Source organism: Populus alba, chromosome 16, assembly GCF_005239225.2.
Source record: "Populus alba chromosome 16, ASM523922v2, whole genome shotgun sequence".
NCBI lineage: Eukaryota > Viridiplantae > Streptophyta > Magnoliopsida > Malpighiales > Salicaceae > Populus > Populus alba.
The window spans coordinates 8330248-8349476 of NC_133299.1; the positions used below are offsets into that span (position 1 = coordinate 8330248).

A 19229-nucleotide genomic window follows, 5' to 3' on the forward strand; every position below is an offset into this window, starting at 1 on the left:
TGATTAGATGTCATTCACATATTAAAGAAAAATGATTATCATATAACACATTTTGAGTTCTATATGTAGATACCTTTGTATTCCACCATTTAAATTTCCCTACTTAAGATATTATACTTTTCCTTTAGTTAAATATATCATAGTGTCAAGGAACTAAATTTTAAAGCGCCCACATATCCACTACGAGCTTTATACACTAAAATATCATAGATTGAATTGTGGTTATTTTGCATATGAAACTAGGTATCAATATGTGAAAGAGTTTAAAATACAGCTATATATATTAGAATTTGAATTGTGTTGGTTGCATCAAGCTGAAGGGGTGTTTGAAAGTGTAGCAGCAGTTGCTTTTAAAAGTATTTTTTTTTTTAGAAATACATTAAAATAATATTTTTTTAAAATTTAATTTTAATTTTAGCATATCAAAAACAATCCAAAAACACTAAAAAAATAATAATTTGAAGCGTTTTTTTTTTTTTCCAAATTTTAATGGAAAACTTGTTAAAATTCAATATCAAACACCTCTAAGTACCGCAAATGAACCAATTGAGATGATTGTGTTAGAGAATAATATAAATCATATCTTGGAAACTTCACTTAACAGTTTAAGTTTTTAGGTTGAATTGGTTCTTTTACATGGTATCAAAACTTTAATGAACAAGTGATTACGAGTTCGAATCTCACTATCCCTATTTATTTGATAAAAATTAAGCATAAGGTAGTATAAACCTATACAAGTTTCAAGTCCAAAAAGCTTTTCACTTAAATGAATGTGTTAGAAAATAATGTAAATCATATCTTAGAACCTCACTTAATAACTTAATCTTTTAAGTTAAATTGATTATTTGATAAATTGTATTACTAGAATTACACAACACAAGCAAATGTAATATTCCTAGTTAGGAATATAGATTTCATTACTAGGAAAAACACATCCTATATTGAGTTTTAGCTGGTTTTAATTACATATCCTAAGCTAAGCTATTTTCCAATTTTCTTCTCAAATACACTAGTTTATCAAAATAAAAATAAAATTACATCTTCAAATAAAAGACATGCAAATGAAAGACGCCTATCCTTTTAGCATTTTTTGTGTCGTCCAAATTTGTAAGCAATAAAAGTAATAATTTTTAATGCCGCTTGGTCATCGAAATCATGATCCAATGACCGGTAATTTTCCTAGAAACGAAAGTTAAAAATCAATTTTTTTACCCTACATTGTTTATTATTTAAGAAAATGACACCTGAATTTCTTTCGTCTGGCAATAATTTGATCACAGCCATTCATTATAGCTGTGGGTCTTTCCCTGACGTGATCAAACGGTAGTGGTTTGCGCATAGCTCAGCACTGGATGACAGGAAACCTTGATCTCCGTCAAAGCGGACATTCACCAGACAGACACCTACATCCCATCTTACCGTGTTTTTTCTCTTTTAATTAATTTTTTTAAACCACCGCTTCTCCAAAAATTCAAAATTTTATCTCCCTCTCTTTAGACTATCGGCAACGGCCTACTTTTCGACCTGGCTCTAAAATCTCTCACACTCCAAGCCCTAAATTCAAAATCAATAAATAAATAGCTTTTAAGGCCTCGATTTTTTGTTTTCGACATAGATTATAGATCCTCTTCGCAATGAATGAATCAGAGCAAAATTTCTGTTTCGAAGATAGAAGGCTGAGCCTCATTGATGTCTCCTTCGAAGACGATTGCCTCTATAGCTCCCCTTCTCACGACTTTCATGTCCGATTTTCAGGTCCTCTTTTTAACACTCATCTAATTATTACTTTTTTTTTAAAAAAAAAAAAAAAAAAAACCTTGATTAAGCTGTTTTTAGTTCTGCAAATGAGCTTAAAAATATAACTAGTGATTTATTTGTTTGTTGCGACGTGAAGGTGGGTGATCTTGTTGCTTATTATTTTTATTTTTAAATTGGGAACTTTAATTACCCCTTTTTATTTTTCCTACTTGCTTAATCTCAGTATTTTCTTTAATCCAAGAAAATAGTTTCAGAAATTGAGCATTAGCGGTGATTGATATAAGCTTTAAAGTGCCCAAAAGATTGCAGATTGTGAACAAATTTGTTTGATTATGGATGGCATAAATAATCTGTTAGCACTAAAAATGCAGATGCTGCTAAGACAGAGGCCAAGAGTAATTTGGGTTTTACAGATGCCAACTTGACGCAATTCGACGGGGGAGAAGTAGGAGCTGAGCCAGTTGAATCAGTGGAAGCAGATAGGGTGAAAAAGAAGAACAAGTATAACTTGCGCAAAAGTATAGCTTGGGACAGTGCTTTCTTCACAAGCGCAGGTTTGCTTTCATTTCCTGTACTTCTGTCTTATCATTGTCCGGTATGGTGTGATCGTGTATGCCTTTTTGGTGCAAGCAGGTGTTTTAGAACCGGAGGAGTTGTCTACCATGATTGGAAGTGGGAAACATATGTTACCTGGAATTGAAGAGGATATTCATAAATCTACTGATTCAATATCCACATTAGCGAGTGATAATTTGACGTTGGAGAATCTTGAGGCTGACTTGTTTGGAGATATAAGAGCTTCAATCCAGCGATCCACTAAAGGATCTGATGTGGCAAATTCAACTAGTAAAGTGGTTTCTCCGGAAACAGAAAATGCAAGTATCCCATGTAAGTACATGAGTTTATTTGTACACTTGGTCTAAGACCAACTAAAATACTGCATCTTTGCAGCCATGAGTCCAGTCCACTATCACCAACATAATTGATTGTTCCAAGTCTAGTAAGCTATTACTTAAGTCCTTTGGTGATACAACCACATAGCCAATTGGGTTCCATTCATTTACCTCCTCTAATACTGTCAAACTGTCCTGACAAGTTCCATCACATTTTCCAGCATTGCCACTACCATTCAGCTGGTTTTCAGCTCTAACAGTCTAAAATAATCTTTTCTGATGTCGCAAAATCTAAAATCCGTAGGTCATCTTGATTCCTAGCTAAGATGGGCATAATGCTTGTGTTTGCCCAGGGGACAAGGTGAAAAGTAAACATGCATTTCATCCATCTAGTTATACCTGCTGGATTAATTCCATTGCGGAAAAGATGGTGTGATTTTGTTGGATTTACCCTGTAGAACTTTGAGCTGTCATTCTCTTGTATTTGTGGGTTTGGGTCTTGCAGGATAGTCTAAAGTAAACATGCATTTCATAACTTTAGCTACGATTGCTGGACTCATTTTCATGCACAAACGATGTTGCAGTTGTGTTGGGTATTCCATGTGTGATGTCAACCTGCCATCATTTTCCCTCTTGCATGTGTGCACATGTTTGGATCTTGCAGGATAGTTTCCTTTGTTTACTTGCTGTGACCAACTTTCGTCTAAGTTCAGGTTGATTAGATTATTACGTTCCCCAGTTAACTTGTGGATTTTGGCTGGAAGATTTCAATAAATCCATTATGATCTTATATTTTTTGTTAGTTAACTTCAACTAACAGAACTATTCCTTTCAGCTTTGGAGAAAGCGGATGTTGCTTCTCAAAATAAGGTAACTTCAACAGCTAGAACTGTAAATTACTTAATTGTCGCTATTTATAAGAACTATTGTACTTAATACTTTATTATTGTAAATTTCAGTTAAAAGCCAAATCTGCTCCCAACAAACCAAATGCAGTCATGCAAGGAATAGAGAAGACTGCAAAGCAGGTCTGTTTGTCCAGAAACTTCATAGTTCATAGCTTGCATTTACTTTGATATTAGTTCTTTTTTTTATTGTTTTAATGTCAAAAATAAATTTTAAAAAATTTTAAAAAAATATTATTTTAATGTATTTATATGTGAAAAGCACTTTTGAAAAGCAACTGCTGTTATAATATCAAACACTACTAAAATACTATAACATAGTCATATAAAATTATATTTTCACTCTTTTTAAAGTATTAAATAGATTAAAAAGCAAAACTTAAATTTTATCATTATTATTCATTAATCACATCCTCACCCATGCTTTCCTCTCCTTCACTTGAGTCCACCATATACTCAATTTTATGATTATAACTCAAATCCTCATCTCTCAAACCATAATGCACTTATTTAGAATTAGAACTTGATCCCTTTTCATGTGTAGTTCTAGCTCTTGATGTTCCTACACTTCTTCTCAACTGTTTATTGGCTAGTATTTGTTCTTGGTTCTTTAGCTCTAGTTGCCCTTGCCATATCACTCTAAATTATATCTCCATCAAACATCAATTCATCTTCTGTTACAAATCGAGTAACTCCATGCTTCATCAACTTTCTTTTCTTTATAAATTTCCTCATCATATTCAATGCACCATGGTGGTTATAAAAAAAACCAATAACAAAAATAGTTTTTTCTAAAGTTTTCTTGACTTGAAGAATTTTTCTAATATCTTCTAACATAAGATTCTTACAATGAGCTGCATGGAGTCTAATACAAGTGCTTCCTCTTTGCTTTTAATAACTTATTTAATTGTAATAACAAAATTCAAATATAAAATTTTAGAAATATAACATATTTAATCAATTAATTGAAATAAGAATCTAAATTACAACATACAAATTAATAAATAACTACTTATCGGCTAACTCATAATTGCTTCAATTGTCGGTGATTACATGGACAACATTGCTCTCTTCAATTTGCTTCACAAATCTACATAACTGAAATGTCTTCTCACTGGATTTTCAAAAAATGATCTATCAATAGACTCAATAAACATGAAACCCAAAGACCAATTAATAATAAAATTGATTATGCTTCTATTCCTCCAATTCGTCCATCCATCTGACATAATAGAACAAACATGTTTTGCTCATTCCTCTCTTTTCCCTTTCAACAAATCATTGGTATAATCCATCTCTTTCTTAAGTAGTGAAACTTGAAGTTTATGATAACTAGGAGGTTTCAAATTTAGTCCATATCTTTCAATAACTTCAACGATCTTCTTAGAGCTTTCCAAATGAGCAACATTGAATGCAATCCTTGCTTGATAAAAGAAGCGAGCTATTGAGTTGTTCTAGCTCTTGTTTCTTTTTTACAAGCATCATTTATGTTTATTTGTCTCAACTTTACCTTTTGTCCTCATTTTGGGATCATAAACAAATCCATTGATCCCTCACCCTTCGCTTTCTTTCCACTATCTTGTCAGCCACTTCCTTCACCTACTTTTTTACCAAGTGAAGTCAAACTTATCCCTTGTGCTCTATCATCCTCTTCAACATCATCCCTAAGAGCTTCAACTTTATCAAATTCAGGTGGAAGACCATGTGATACGGCCTTTTGTGTCTTCTTTGCTTCCATGTAAGCTTTCAACTCCTCCTTCGCTTTAGGAGGACTTTTTTATATGCCCAAATTTGATGTTGTTGTGCTTGAAAAACTCTACGTTTTGTTGTTTTGTTTTCAATTAGTGTACTTCCATGTAGGATCTCTCTTGTTGTCAATTCTTCATTTGCTATTTTTTCTATGAAAGTTAAATGTAAAAATATTGTTAAATGTAATTTCAATTTACTGAAGTACTAACTAATTTTTGTATTGACTATGAATGCAGGTACATGATATCAACTGAAGTTTAAAAAACACAGAAAAAAAAGTTAGAAATTTTGGCAACATAACATCATTAAAATGTGCATGTGAAAAGAGAGAGTGAAGGAATAACATGAGAGAAAGAAAAAAAGTGAAGAAAGAAGTCGAGTGAGAAAGAAATAAAAAGATGACATATAATAAAATATAGAGCATTAAAGATAAAAAAATTAAAGTATTACTTGTTCTTCTCTAACTCTGTTCAACACGATGGTTGAAAAATGAAAGTGTGGTTGGTGTCTCTTTACATGTCATTTCTTGTATGTTTGCCTTTCACTTTAATGATTTTTTTAAAAAAACTTACTACCCTAATCCTTGTTTTTTACAAAAAAATACCTCTAAATTATTTCTTGTGGTAGATTAAAATAACGAACAAACATGTCAACATAAATCATTTTTTTAAAAAAAAATCCAACAGAAAAGATGTATTTCAAGCTGGCATTAGCTTTAATGCCCAACACTCACTTACCAGGTGAGCGCATCATTGAAATTCATCGCTTGAGGCTAATGAAAGTGTTGTGGCCTTGCCTTGCTTGTAGCGCTTAAGCGACACAACACTAGTTTAAATGGAAGCAGATATTGGTCATTGGTCATTTCATCTCGATGTATTTGTCTAGATAATATTGGGCATGCTGTTTGTTTACTTTAAGGAGGCAAAAAATAAGCATATGACGAAATGGACCTGATTTTGTATATGGTTTAACTAACATTATTTTGTCAATACAGTCTAATCCTGTAAATGGAGATTCAAAATCTCTATGTAGGCCGCCCAAGATAGCGAGCAGAGTTGGTCCCATCTTAACACCAGCAACTAAGAGAGCTTCCTTAGGTGCCAACCGTGTCAAAGTGGAAAAGTATAAGGATAGTCCAGAAAATGAAAAAAGATTGACTGGTATATTCATCTCTCATTTTTTATGATTTATTCCTTGCAATACAGAAAATGTGCGACTGCTGATCTAAATGCATTGTGCAGGTAGGGGGGCAAAAGTACCTGCTTTGGGTGGTCCCCGAAATGTTGTGCCTAGGCCCACATTGCCTATTAAATCTTCATTGCGATCTTCATCAGCATTGAAGACTCAGCTAAAAACTTCTTCCTGTGTTGATAGTTCAGGACGTTTGTCATCAGATAGTAGCAGTAAATCTTCATTGAATTTTTTGAGAAAGGATGACTCCAGAACTGGCAATCATTCTTCCTCTACTTCAAATGTCAAAACCGCGTTAAAATTGCCATCAAGAAACAAAAACCAGTCAACTAGTTCACATCTCTCTCCCTATTTGAAATCCGTGACCAAACTCTCTTCCAACATATCACCTGCTAGCTCTATCAGTGAATGGTCTTCAGCATCATTATCTCCAACTTCTACACTTAATAAAAAGTCTAACAGTTCAAGATCTAGCTTTGACATTAGCTCTTGCAAAGATGCTTCTGGAGACAGTGATGCCTCCCAAGTTATGGATTCTCAAAACTATTTCAATGATGAACACTCTGTTGGGCATGGTACCCAAGTAGGATTGTCGGGTGAATGTGTAAAGAAAGCTACTACAGCAAGCAGTTCAGTTCTCCATCCAGATTCGGCTAAACCCTCAGGCCTTCGGTTGCCGTCACCCAAAATTGGTTTCTTTGATGGGGTCAGTTCTGAGTTTCCCTTCATAAGCATTTAGACTAGTTGGGAAGTGGTTTTGCCAAGGGAAAGGGGATAAAAAAGACGTTATTTATAATGCCTAGGATAACTATCATTTTTCTTCCATTTTGTTCTTTTTCGGGCAATTAATATACACATGTAATTTGTCAATTATGCAGGTAAGATCAGCTGTGCGAACTCCCAATAGAAATAAGCAATCTCATGAAGCTCTGCCCAGTGGCTTGCCTGGATTTGGGGCAGGAAGTGTTAGTCCAAATGGAGGATCAAATGAAGCGAAGGTTGGAAAGCTTCAGCCTGCTAGAACAGCAGTTCGGGGAACCAGAATCATGGATCAGGTAACTGCCTCGGGCATGAAATCTAAATCTCCCTTGCCACTGCAGGAATCCTCTATCGCAGCACCAAGGGTCTCCAGTGCTGTGAAAAATGAGAAACGCAATGCTAGCATATCTCTGAAAGCCCAGAACAGAATGTCTCTTCAAGGTGAAAGAAAAAGCAATTTGAAGGATAAGAAAGTTGGATTGGAAGAATGTAATAAGTCTCTGAACAATTCAGATGGTGGTTTTACTGAAAAGAATGGGGATGCCTGTTTCTTGAAGGATAAAAAGGAAACAGAGTGCAAGGGTGATGCTCCTGAAAAAGATACAGAGGTTACTCTCTGCAATGGATTGCCTTATATCACAACTGACTCGAGTTCTATTCCTAAGGTTGAAAATATAACCTCATTAGAGAAAGTAAGTGGAGATGTGATATGTAGCCAAAATTATATCAAGGATAGTTTGCCTTATCCTTACAGCACCAATGAGAAGGAAAAGGCTTCTATTGAAGATCGAGTTGATGGTTTGACCAAACAAATTGGAGCTGTAGATTTTTATATCGAGATGCACAAAGAAACTGTAGGTGATTCTCTTTCCCTTTCTAAAGATGATGTCAGCAGAGTTGATTCTGGTATTCAGGAGGAATTCAATCACTCATCAAAGCCTACTAGCTCCCTGAATCCTACTATGGCATCAACAATCGTGGAAGCAGAGGCAGGAATTGAGAAAGATTTTGTTGAAGGCCAAGTTGGTGACTTGACCAAACAAGTTGGAGCTGTAGATTTTCATCTTGATATGCACAAAGAAGGGGGTGGTGATTCTCTTTCCCTTTCTCGACATGATGTCATCAGAGTTGATTCTGGTATTCAGGAGGAATGCAAAGAATTGCCAAATCCTGCGTGCTCTCCTGTTCCTGATATTGCATCATCAATGGTGGAAACAGAGAAAGCAGAGGCAGGTCTTCATAAAGCTTCTTCTGAAGACCAAGTTGATGGTTTGACCAAACAAATAGGAGCTTTTGGTATTCATGTCAAGATACATAAAGAAGCGGTGGGTGATTCTCTTTCCTTTTCTCAAGATGATGTTGGCAGAGTTCATTCTCATATTGGTGAGCAATTCAAAGAGTTGTCAAATCCTACTTCCTCTCCGTATCCTGCTATAGCATCAACAATGGTGGAAGCAGAGAAGGCAGAGGCAGGAATTGAGAAAGTTTCTGTTAAAGACCTGGTTGATAGTTTGACCAAACAAATCGGAACTTTAGATATTCATGTCGAAGTGCACAAAGAACTTGTCAGTGATTCTCTTTCCCATTCTCAAGATGATGCCAGCAAAGTTGATTTTGGAATTCAGGAGGAATACAATGAGTTGTCAAAGCCTGCTTGCTCTGCCACTCCTGCCAGGGCATCAACAACGGTGGAAGCACAGATGGCAGAGGCGGCCATCTTACTACATCCAACACCCACCAATGGAAAACCTAAAGATGGTGAAACATCCCAGCAGTAAATTTCTCGAAGGTATAATTGCATAAAGTGATCATCAAATACCATTATATTGTGTCATACTCTTGCAACTTGATGAAATTATTTTAATCTTAAGTCATCAGTAAGTATTAATGAAGTCATTCTTTAAGTTTCCTGGAGTTCTGCTTCATGCTAGATTGATCTTGCCTCATAATGGATTGCAGATAGGTGTTTACATGGAGAAAATGTTTAAACTACTATCTGAGTTTCTGTTTCCTACCAACAAGAGAATGTGTGGAAGGATCTGAGAGCTTCACCCCACGTTTCTTGTTAGGGTTTTCTGTGGGGTGTAAATTGTGTAAGGGTGTGCAAATCAGACATGTAGGATGTGATATCGGGAGGACACAGTTAGAGTTCGAATGTACATTTTATGCCTACATATCCATGTTTATATCATTGATGCTTCATTGGATTTTCTGTGGGATGTAAATGTTTTGAATGCTTTAAAAATGATTTTATTGACATCTAGTGGTACCTCATTTATGCATTTCAATTATTCACAATTAATAAAATAATAATATTTTTTATATAAAGGCCACATTTATATATTTCAGTTATTCACAATAAAAAAATAGTACTTTTAATATTTTATGCATTTAACATATGCCTTTTTTATACATTTGAAATATTCACACTAAAAAATAATAATATTTTTTAATGGTTTATGCATATATTACTTTTAAGAATCAAACTAATTTAATATGTAAAATGGTTAATAAATTATGATATATTTTAAATAATTTTGTTTGTTAATAGTTATTTTAAGAAACCTCAAGAAAGTTGTCAGTGTATTAGAGTAACCTTAAATAAATCTTAGTTTATTTATAATGTTGATTATGATTTTGTTTGCTTTTGCATTTAAAAAGTTTTTTAAAAAAATTAAATTATTTTATGTTTATATTTCAAATATTTTGGTTTAAAATGTTTTATTCTGAACACCAAAGATAATTTGAACAAATTTAATTCAAAATTCAAAGTAGGAATATTTTTTTATTATTCCTCAAGCAAAACATATATAGTTTATAATAATATAATAATTTGTCTTAAGGAATCCATGCATGTCACCTTTGAGGAAACTCAAAATGATAAAATTACTGAGATTCTAAATTATATTAATGAAAATGTTTAATATTTGAGTCTAAATGATAAAACTTTCATAAAGGGCAACAATGAATGGAATGAACAAAGACATACCAAGCACAAACAATCAACAAAAGATGATAGATAACTTTTTTATGCCACCGAAAGAGCAAAATTATGTAAGCTTTCACCATCGTGAGTTAAATATTGAAAATCTTTTTGAAGATACTAAAACTAGAGCATTTTTTAGGAATATAAATGGTTATCTTGCATTTGTTTCGCATATAGAACCTAAATCACTTTTTGAAGCAAAAAATGATGATAATTGGATCTTAGTTATACAAGATAAGCTAAATCAATTTAAAAAAAAAAATGTGTGGAAACTAGTTTTTAGACCTAACAATCAGTCCATTATAGAAACAAAGTGGGTTTTCAAGAACAAAATTGATGAATATGAGACACTTGTTAGAAATAAAGTTAGAATAGATGTCAAAAATTATAATCAAGAATAATATATTAATTATGAAGAAACTTTTGCACCAATAGCTAGACTAAAATCAATTAAGATGTTTTTTTTACTTATGCATGTTATCACAACTTTATACTTTTCTAAATGGATGTTAAAAGTGTATTTTTAAATGGTTTTATCATGAAAAAAATATATGTTGAGCAAACTAAGTTTTTAAGAATTATTTTTTTAACGATCATGTTTTTAAACTTAAAAGGCCTTATATGGTTTAAAACAAACACATAAGGCATGGTATGATAGACTCAAGACCTTTCTTATTAAAAATGGTTTCAACATTAGCAAAATTGACATCACTCTCTTTACTAAAAGAAAAGGTAAAAACATCTTAATTGTGTAAATCTATGTTGATGATATTATATTTAGTGTCATTAATAAATCTCTTTGTAAGGATTTTGCAAAGTGCATGTAAAACGAATTCAAAATGACCATGATAGGAGAATTTAACCTCTTTATTGGATTGCAAATCAAATAAACGAACGATGACATATTCATCAACCAAAGAAAGCACATCAAGTATCTTTTGAAAAGATTTGGGTTGAAATATGTCAAAGAAGTTGACACGCCTATATGAACATCAACAAAGCTTGATATGGATGAAAATTGTAAGAATGTAAATATTATCAAATATTTAACTACAAGCAGATCCAATATTATATTTTGTGTTTGTCTAATTTCATGTTTTCAAGCATGTTCTAAAAATCTTATGGTAGTGCTATTAAACACTTTTTTTGTTAATTGTATGATTGAATTGATTTAGGATTGTGGTATCTAAAACGAAGTAATTTGAGTTTGATTATCTATTTGAGTGCTGATTTTATCAGTGTAAAGTTAATAACAAAAATAATAGTGGAACATGTCACTTTCTAGAATCATCACTAGTATCTTGGGCTAATAAGAAACAGAACACTATAATGTTATCAATAATTGAAGCATAATATATTTTAGTGGGTAGTTGTTGTACTCAAATATTATGGATGAAATAAATCTGAAAAAAACTATGGATTTAAATTTGATCATGTACCTATTAAGTGTGATAACACTAGTGTAATAAGCCTTTCTAAAAATTCTATATAACACTAATGTACAAAACACATAGAAGTGCGACATCGCTTTCTAAAGGATCATATGATTGAAGGAGATATTGTACTTCAATTTGTGAGCACATAACACCAATTAACAAATATTTTCACAAAGTCTTTAAGTAAAGATTGCTTTTGTGAAATAAGAAGGAATTGAGGCTTTATTCATGCTAAAGATGTTTAAGGTTTTGTTTTTGTAAATATACATTATTGGAAATAAATTGGACATATTTAAGTGATGAAATGTATACCTTTTCAGCAATTATATTTTGAATTAGGTTTTTAGTCTAGAAGTTGGACATATAAGTATATTTTGACTCATGAAACAACATTTAAAAATAAAATTCAAAAACTTTGATTTTTATGTTAATTGGTTGACCGATTAAACCAAAAAAGTATCACAATCAAATACAATTGGTTTGTCCAAAGATTTCTATGTTCTTTTATATATAGGTCTATTGCTATTGAAAGAGGATTAAGAAATGATCCATGTGCTTTTGGTATTGATGATATATTTAAAACTATGGGTTTCTATATGAAAAAAGTTGTATATCCAAAATTGATTAAAATGTTCTTTACAAACATGAGAATTAATATTGAGCCTAGGATGCAAGACAAACCAATTGTATTTGGTTGTGATACTCTAGGTGAAATATTAGGTATAAGTAATGAAGGTCCTAGAGTGTTTAAAGTTAAAGTAATACGTATAATCGAGAGATTTGTCTATAATGATCAGCACAAAATATCTTGCCTTAAAAAAAGCATTTTGATGAAGTGATTTTTATGGATTTGTGCTTAATCAATTGCATGATTAAAGGTCATCCGATTAATCTACCTTACATCATGATGAGAAATTTGATTATGGCATGTGATCAAAAGCAAGAATATCTTCCTTATGGTTAGTGTCTAACCACCATTTTTTAACATCTTGAGATATTGTTAACAGGTACAGATAAGACACTGTATTTGACATTAATGTAGACAATAAAACCCTCATTAAGATGAAATTTGTGTTAAATAAAGATTATGCTTGGGTATCTAGAGACCAAATTAAGGCTCATGCTAAGGAATAACATGATAAGGAGGAGGAACAACATGTTTGTAGTGATTATGAGTTTGAGGCGATGTTTGAAACATAACTGCATGTTTCCTCAACTGAAAAGGCTTCGACTAATTCTTGGAGATCTAGGATGGAAACTCATCTAACATAGCTTAAGACAAATATATGTTACATTCGAGAGACATAAAAGACTGTAGTTAGTAATGTGATGGAGATAAAAAAAGATGATGGCTAATCTCTTCTCTTGTTATCTACCACTCTAGAATTTGTACCGAGCGTACTTGTATTCTATTGTTTTTAATGCTTTTTTTATGTTTTTATTCATTTTTATTTGTAATGGATATTTGTGTTTTGAAGATTATATAATGAACAACTTATTTATTATGATCTCCATTATATATTTTGCTTACATTTATCTCTCTATAAAATGTTTTTGTTAATGACAAAAGGGGTATAAATGGTATGTAAATAACAAAAGGAGGAGAAATCTATTTCAATAATATGTATGCATTTAAGGGGAGATATTCAAATTTTTATACATAAGCTATTATTGAAAATACAATCTTTTCATATTTACTTAGATAATGCTAAATCATTAATTTTACAACATTGCAAAAGATAGGGGGAGATATTTTTTTCATATCTAAGTTACATATTAATTGTCATCATAAAAAAAAAAAAAAAAACGAGATAGAGAGAGAGAGAGAGAGAGATTGTTGACCTTTAGGTCATACATTTATGTTCTTATATATTGATAATAACAAAAATATGAAAATTGGACTAATAACATGCTTGGTTGAGAATAAGTTTTAAACATGTTTAAACAAATATCATATTAATAAACATGAAGGATTTCATAAAGAAATCAAGAAGTCTAAAAAGAAAGCATATTGAAGACTTACATTTAAATTTTTATTTTAGTGCTTTATGTAAATCTATATATCTCATGTTGATAGAACAAATTAAAATAAATGTACATACATTCAGTCATTCATTATGCAAACTAAAATGGATTGATTAAAAACCTAATAGATGATTCTAGGAATTTACCTAGGTTACAACTAATAAATTTAGAATTCTGCATGAACTAGTTAATTGTTTGACTTAAATAAATGAGGCGGTCGACCACTTGTTCATTTATGATAAACACTTGAGGAATCTACAAGAATTAGTCGACCGGTTGGCTTAGCCGATTTCAGACAGTCGATTGTTTTAGCCGTCAGTGGAACTGTAATTGATATAAATGATTTGTTTTTGTTAAAAACATAAAAATAGCTTCTCTAATTGTGAAATCTACAAGAGAATCCAAACCTATATAATATACAATCTATTCTAAGTGAAAAAACACTACAAATTCATCAGTAATTGATTATACTCTAATTAATGTTATTATTTTATATTCTAGATATTTTAATCTCATTCTCACTAAACTTAAATTCCTTTAAATTCTATAAGTGTTATCTTGTGAGATATAATGATATTAGAACTTTGGATTGTATTATTCGCTAATGAAAGATAAAAATACCAAACTACCCTCATAAAAATATATTAGAAATTCTCACAAACAATAATTCTCTCTTTTTAGACACGATTTCTTTCTCTTCCATATTAATTTCTCTCTTCTTATTCTCTCTCTTCTTGTAGAGATCCGAACCAAATCAAGTTGCTAATTGATCTCTCCCTCTCCTCGTTTTGAACCAACCAAATACATGTATCTTTGGTTACAAGAATTCATTTTTTCTAATGCTCTCCTAATCTACTTTGCATTGCACTGCTATCTCTAATTTCTAAATTCTAGTCCTAACCCTAAGTCCCAGATATCTCCAATTTCTAAATTCTAGTTAGCTCTAAGTCCCAAATATCTCCGATTTCTAAATTCTAGTCCTAATCCTAAGTCCCTAGATTTTCTATCAAAAACCAAAGCGATGTACTGCACATTCAATCTTTATAAAAATTGATTTAAGTCTCACTCTTGTTGGGGCTTCTAGCTAGACTTGCTCTGGAGAGTAGAGATGAGCAAAAAAAATCAAAAAACTGATTTAACTGAAAAAACCAAAAAAATATTAACCGAAAAAAAAAACCAATTAAATCCGATTAAAATATTTAGAAAAATATTAGTTTGGTTTGTTTTGGTTTCTGATTTTTGTGTGTCTCAACCGGCTAACCCGAACCGAATCGAACCAATTTGGTTTAAAAATGAAAAAAAAAAAAAAACCAAGTCGCTGGCCGCCTCCTCCCTCCCATTAGCCAACAATCCTAGCAGACCATTTATCATTTCTTTCCCTTTCATACAGCCTCCCCTCCCCCTCCCATTAACCCTTTGAATGTTTTCACAGTTTAAAGGGTCCCTTTCATTCACAGCTTCCATGCTCTCTGTCTCTCATCTCTTAACGTAAAGGAAAAGTAATTGATTACGGGTAAAACTTCAATATTTCCTTTCAACATTTGAGTAAAATTTGTCTTCTTCTTTTACAATCCTCCATACTCTCTGTCTCTCATCTCTCAAATTTATCATGTTAGAGGTGAATTGTTGATCATTATTTCATTAATTTACTTTATTCTCCTTCATGGGCCACGACATAAAAAGATCCCACCTTGATTGCATGAGAGGGATTATTTCAGGTCTAGAAGCTGAAGAGTGTTCAAAAAAATAAAAACGGTGATTGCTAAGAACTGATACCCTTTTTTTGCAATTATTTTTTTCTTTGCAAGTTGTAACAACAAGAACAACGTTTTGATTCTTAAAGGATGACATTTTTTTTCTTTGCAATTTAAATTAGTTTTTGATTCAGTTCGATTCAAAAACTTTTTAAAAAAATCAATTTGTTGTTGTTGGAACCGAAAAAAATGCTCAGCCCTACTAAAAAGCTGGATTCTTCAAAGGTCACATGTAATATTGTAATTAAATAAAATTTTATGGCAACTTTAGAAATAATTTAATATAAATTTTCACAAGAGCAGAAAACAAAATAAAAATATTATAACAACTTTTTAATGGTGAATGAAAAAGGCGAGTAAACTTAAAAAGATTTTTTATAATTAATCCTAAATAAAAACGTCAAAAACAAAAAGCTTATATATATCTTTTATTTTTAAAAGAAAACTAGCTTTCCATTTAAAAAACCATCATATTTCATTACTACACAAGTCCAATAAATATTGCGTGCATCTGCATAGATAATCTTAGACTGAAACCAGAAATTGAATACAATAACTGAAAGGCAGATTAAACAGTGTTCGCGAAATCCACTCAATAACACACTAGAGCCATTCCCATTTTTTAAAAAGACTAACAAAAAGCATTACAAAACGGCAATCTCTCCATTGACAACTTAAGACCTTGGCTTCTCCTTCTTCTCTTTGAAAAGTGCAAGAAGTGAGACTCCAGAAACCTTCACAACCTTGAATCTAACACCAGGAATATCACCAACAGCATGACCTTTACGTCCAAATCCAGCAATCAACACCTCATCCTACAAGAACAAATTATGTTCTAGGTTATCAGAAAACACAAAAGGAGCATGAATGATCCAAATCAGTTAAAGCGCACAAAGAGTACTCACATTTTCTTCAATATAATTTAAGCAACCATCATTTGGAACAAAGGCAGCAATCTTCTTCCCATTTTTGATTAGTTGAACCCTAGCACACTTTCTAATAGCAGAGTTAGGCTGCTTGGCCTCAATACCTCTGCATATATAAACATCCAATGGTACAGATTGACACAGATTAGCATTAAAGCTTTGGCGTTGAAGAAAACAAAAAATGAAAATATATAAAATCCCATAAGGCAGCCCTACATCTTCTCAAGAACAATGCCTTTGGCATGAGATGATCCAGCAAACGGTTTCTTCCACTCATTACCAAGGTTAGACTTCTTGTAAGATTTGTCAGCCCACCTCTGCCTTCGGCGGTGGGACTTGAGCTTGCGACCAGCTCCCATACCACGTGTCTTACTGTAATTCAGGAAAAAAAAAACCCATCAAATTTAAATGGAGAACACCCAAACACTGTCCTAAATCACTAACAAGTTATGCACAGAGGCAGGGAACTTTCCATATCAGTAATCTCACCAGGAAACAATGCACAATACAAGTAATGCTAGTTCTTGATGACTTATGGTCATTAAATTTGATTTGGCATGAAACCTCACATCCCTAACCAGCAAATCTGCTAATTTCGTTTCTAATCAAAAAAAAAATAAACAAAACGACGCGCCCTTTTGGGAGGGCAGGAAAGATCCCACCAATGCATTTTCAAGTTGATAGAAATGGATTCAAATTTAACAGGTCAAAGGGAGTAATTAACTAGATTCAAATACCAAAACATTGAACAGCCTAATAAATTTCTAATTCAACCAAAATTACTCTTTAGTCACTGCTTACGCTACTCATAATCCAATTTACAAATACCAGATTTAATTCTCAGAAACAAAACAAGGAAATGGCTTCCACCATGACTAAAACTCGTTTCAACATACAATGGAATACACTAAACATCACGTGGCAATATTTTCATAAGCCGATAGTATGGCTTAAGGTTTAAAACTTATAAAGATTTTCAACTCCTTCCCATCTTCAACTTTCTCAGCTACCAAGCATGCCGTTGGTATGAGAAAACATTAATTAAGATACCAAAAAATACAAGATGCAAAACAAATAGAAGGAGCTCTAAACATCCCAGAGTCAAGAACAGTAAAGTAGCAGAGTGATGCTGAAGGAGAGTGAGAATCGAGGAGAGGAAGCGTACCCCATGGTTACTGAGATAAGTTGTTCGACAGCGAGGAGGGTTTTGAATGCTGAGGAGGAGGAGCTGCCGCTGCTGCTGAATAAAACCCTAACCCTAAGAAAGAAGTGTACGCTGTCTATATATAAGAAAGATAGCAGTGGGCTGTTTCTGCAAGGTTTATTTCTCTTATGAGCACTTGTTGGACTTATCTTCGGCCTTGTAGTTTTTCATTTTGTTTATCGGCCCATAAAAATTAATTTGTTTTCCAGAAGAAATAAAAAACAGGAAAAGTGTTCCTTGTTCTTTTATGACAGAAAATAATCTTCTTTTTTTAGAATTAGAACATAATAAATTGATTATAATTAATAAAAATATTTTAAAACAAATCTTTATATTTATATTTATAACAACTAAATTAAAATATATATATATATATACACACACACTACATACTTAAGTTGATTATAATTAATCTAATTTCAATAAAGAAGACCATTCAAATTTTAAATTTGAAAAAAATATTATTTCGATAAATAAAATAATTGATTTTTTGAATATAATCTTAAAAAAAATTTATTTAAATAATTTAAGTAATACATGCATAGCATTAGTTAGAAGACCATTTATCTCTTATAATGCTATGAAGTAAAAAAGATGAGCATTACCTTAGGTATTAATTTGGCCATAGTTAGGAAAGAAATTTCACTTTTCCTTTTCTTTCTTTTTTAATATAAGTTATTGTCATATATTATGATCTATAATGTATATATTACTCAAATTATTTTAATTCGGTGATTTATAGATCCGATTATTAAGGTCATTTTTAAAAAAACAAAAAATAAATAAATTGAAATCAATCATATCCATCTAACAAGTTGACCCAACAACTAGTTAAATTCCTTTTTGACATTTAAAAAAAGCTCTTTAAATCGATTCGGGTTAACTCATTCAATTCATAAATCGAGCCTTGAATCTGGTCGTTATAACTTTGCTTGGTATTAAAAATTGACATATTTAAATTCAATTGCTATGATTTTATAAATTTTCTAGTCTTTGACTTTGACGAGCATGAATGTAAATTCATTGAGTTCCTCATAAATATATGATGCGATGTGGGCAAGGGCAAAGTCAGATTTTTTCCTGTCCTGAGTTATTAAATAAATATATAATTTTTTTAAGATTAATTATTAACTCATGTACATGAATTTTTAAATTTAATAGTAAAGTTTTAATTCAAATACACTACCTAAAATATTAAAAATAAATTTAAAAGTATATAAAATTGAAGTGAAAGTAAAAATAAATTCCCACTATTAAGTTACATCTTTTGATGTTTTGTGGAATATAATTCATCTATAATCAAATCTGAATCGATATTATAACAGCTCCTCAACAGAGATAAAATAACATTCTCATGTCAACTGGAAGACAAAGTAATTATTTTGTTTTCCTCTCTCAATTCCTCCTTTCCTTCACTTGATTCTTCTTTAGATTAGTGTTTTATAAGTTGGACTCTATAAGTTTACAAGGTTATTCTCTCACTTTTTTTTTTTTTTTTTTCTTAGATTTTTTTTTTATATTTTTCTTTTACTCTTCTCTCTCTTTTCTCGCATTTTCTTTTTTTTCTTTTTCTATTTTGCTTCTGCCTAGTCAGCAACATATAAAAGGAAGGAAGAACTAATTTGTTTTATTTTTTAATGGAA

At 31.8% G+C, this 19229-nt stretch overlaps 2 protein-coding genes across 3 annotated transcripts; one reads left to right on the forward strand and one right to left on the reverse strand.

Annotated features, from left to right (window-relative positions):
* The first annotated feature begins 1376 nt into the window (after positions 1 to 1376).
* LOC118045890 (uncharacterized) lies at positions 1377 to 9512 on the forward strand. Of its 2 annotated transcripts, XM_035054636.2 has the most exons (9): positions 1377 to 1755; positions 2130 to 2312; positions 2392 to 2646; positions 3487 to 3521; positions 3611 to 3679; positions 6300 to 6465; positions 6547 to 7202; positions 7375 to 9044; positions 9215 to 9512. In XM_035054636.2, exons 1-8 carry the CDS (start codon positions 1635 to 1637, stop codon positions 9031 to 9033), a joined length of 3144 nt encoding a protein of 1047 aa, XP_034910527.1. In that variant the 5' UTR covers positions 1377 to 1634; the 3' UTR covers positions 9034 to 9044; positions 9215 to 9512. The 2 variants fall into 2 exon arrangements, with proteins under 2 accessions (XP_034910527.1, XP_073261222.1); XM_073405121.1 differs by having other exon boundaries at positions 7375 to 9512.
* A 6469-nt stretch (positions 9513 to 15981) lies between these two features.
* On the reverse strand, positions 15982 to 17707 carry LOC118045891 (small ribosomal subunit protein uS12). The gene is made up of 4 exons (XM_035054637.2): positions 17548 to 17707; positions 16599 to 16754; positions 16362 to 16488; positions 15982 to 16271 (listed from the first exon to the last, which is right to left on the reverse strand). Exons 1-4 carry the CDS (start codon positions 17550 to 17552, stop codon positions 16131 to 16133), a joined length of 429 nt encoding a protein of 142 aa, XP_034910528.1. The 5' UTR covers positions 17553 to 17707; the 3' UTR covers positions 15982 to 16130.
* Positions 17708 to 19229: the final 1522 nt, after the last annotated feature.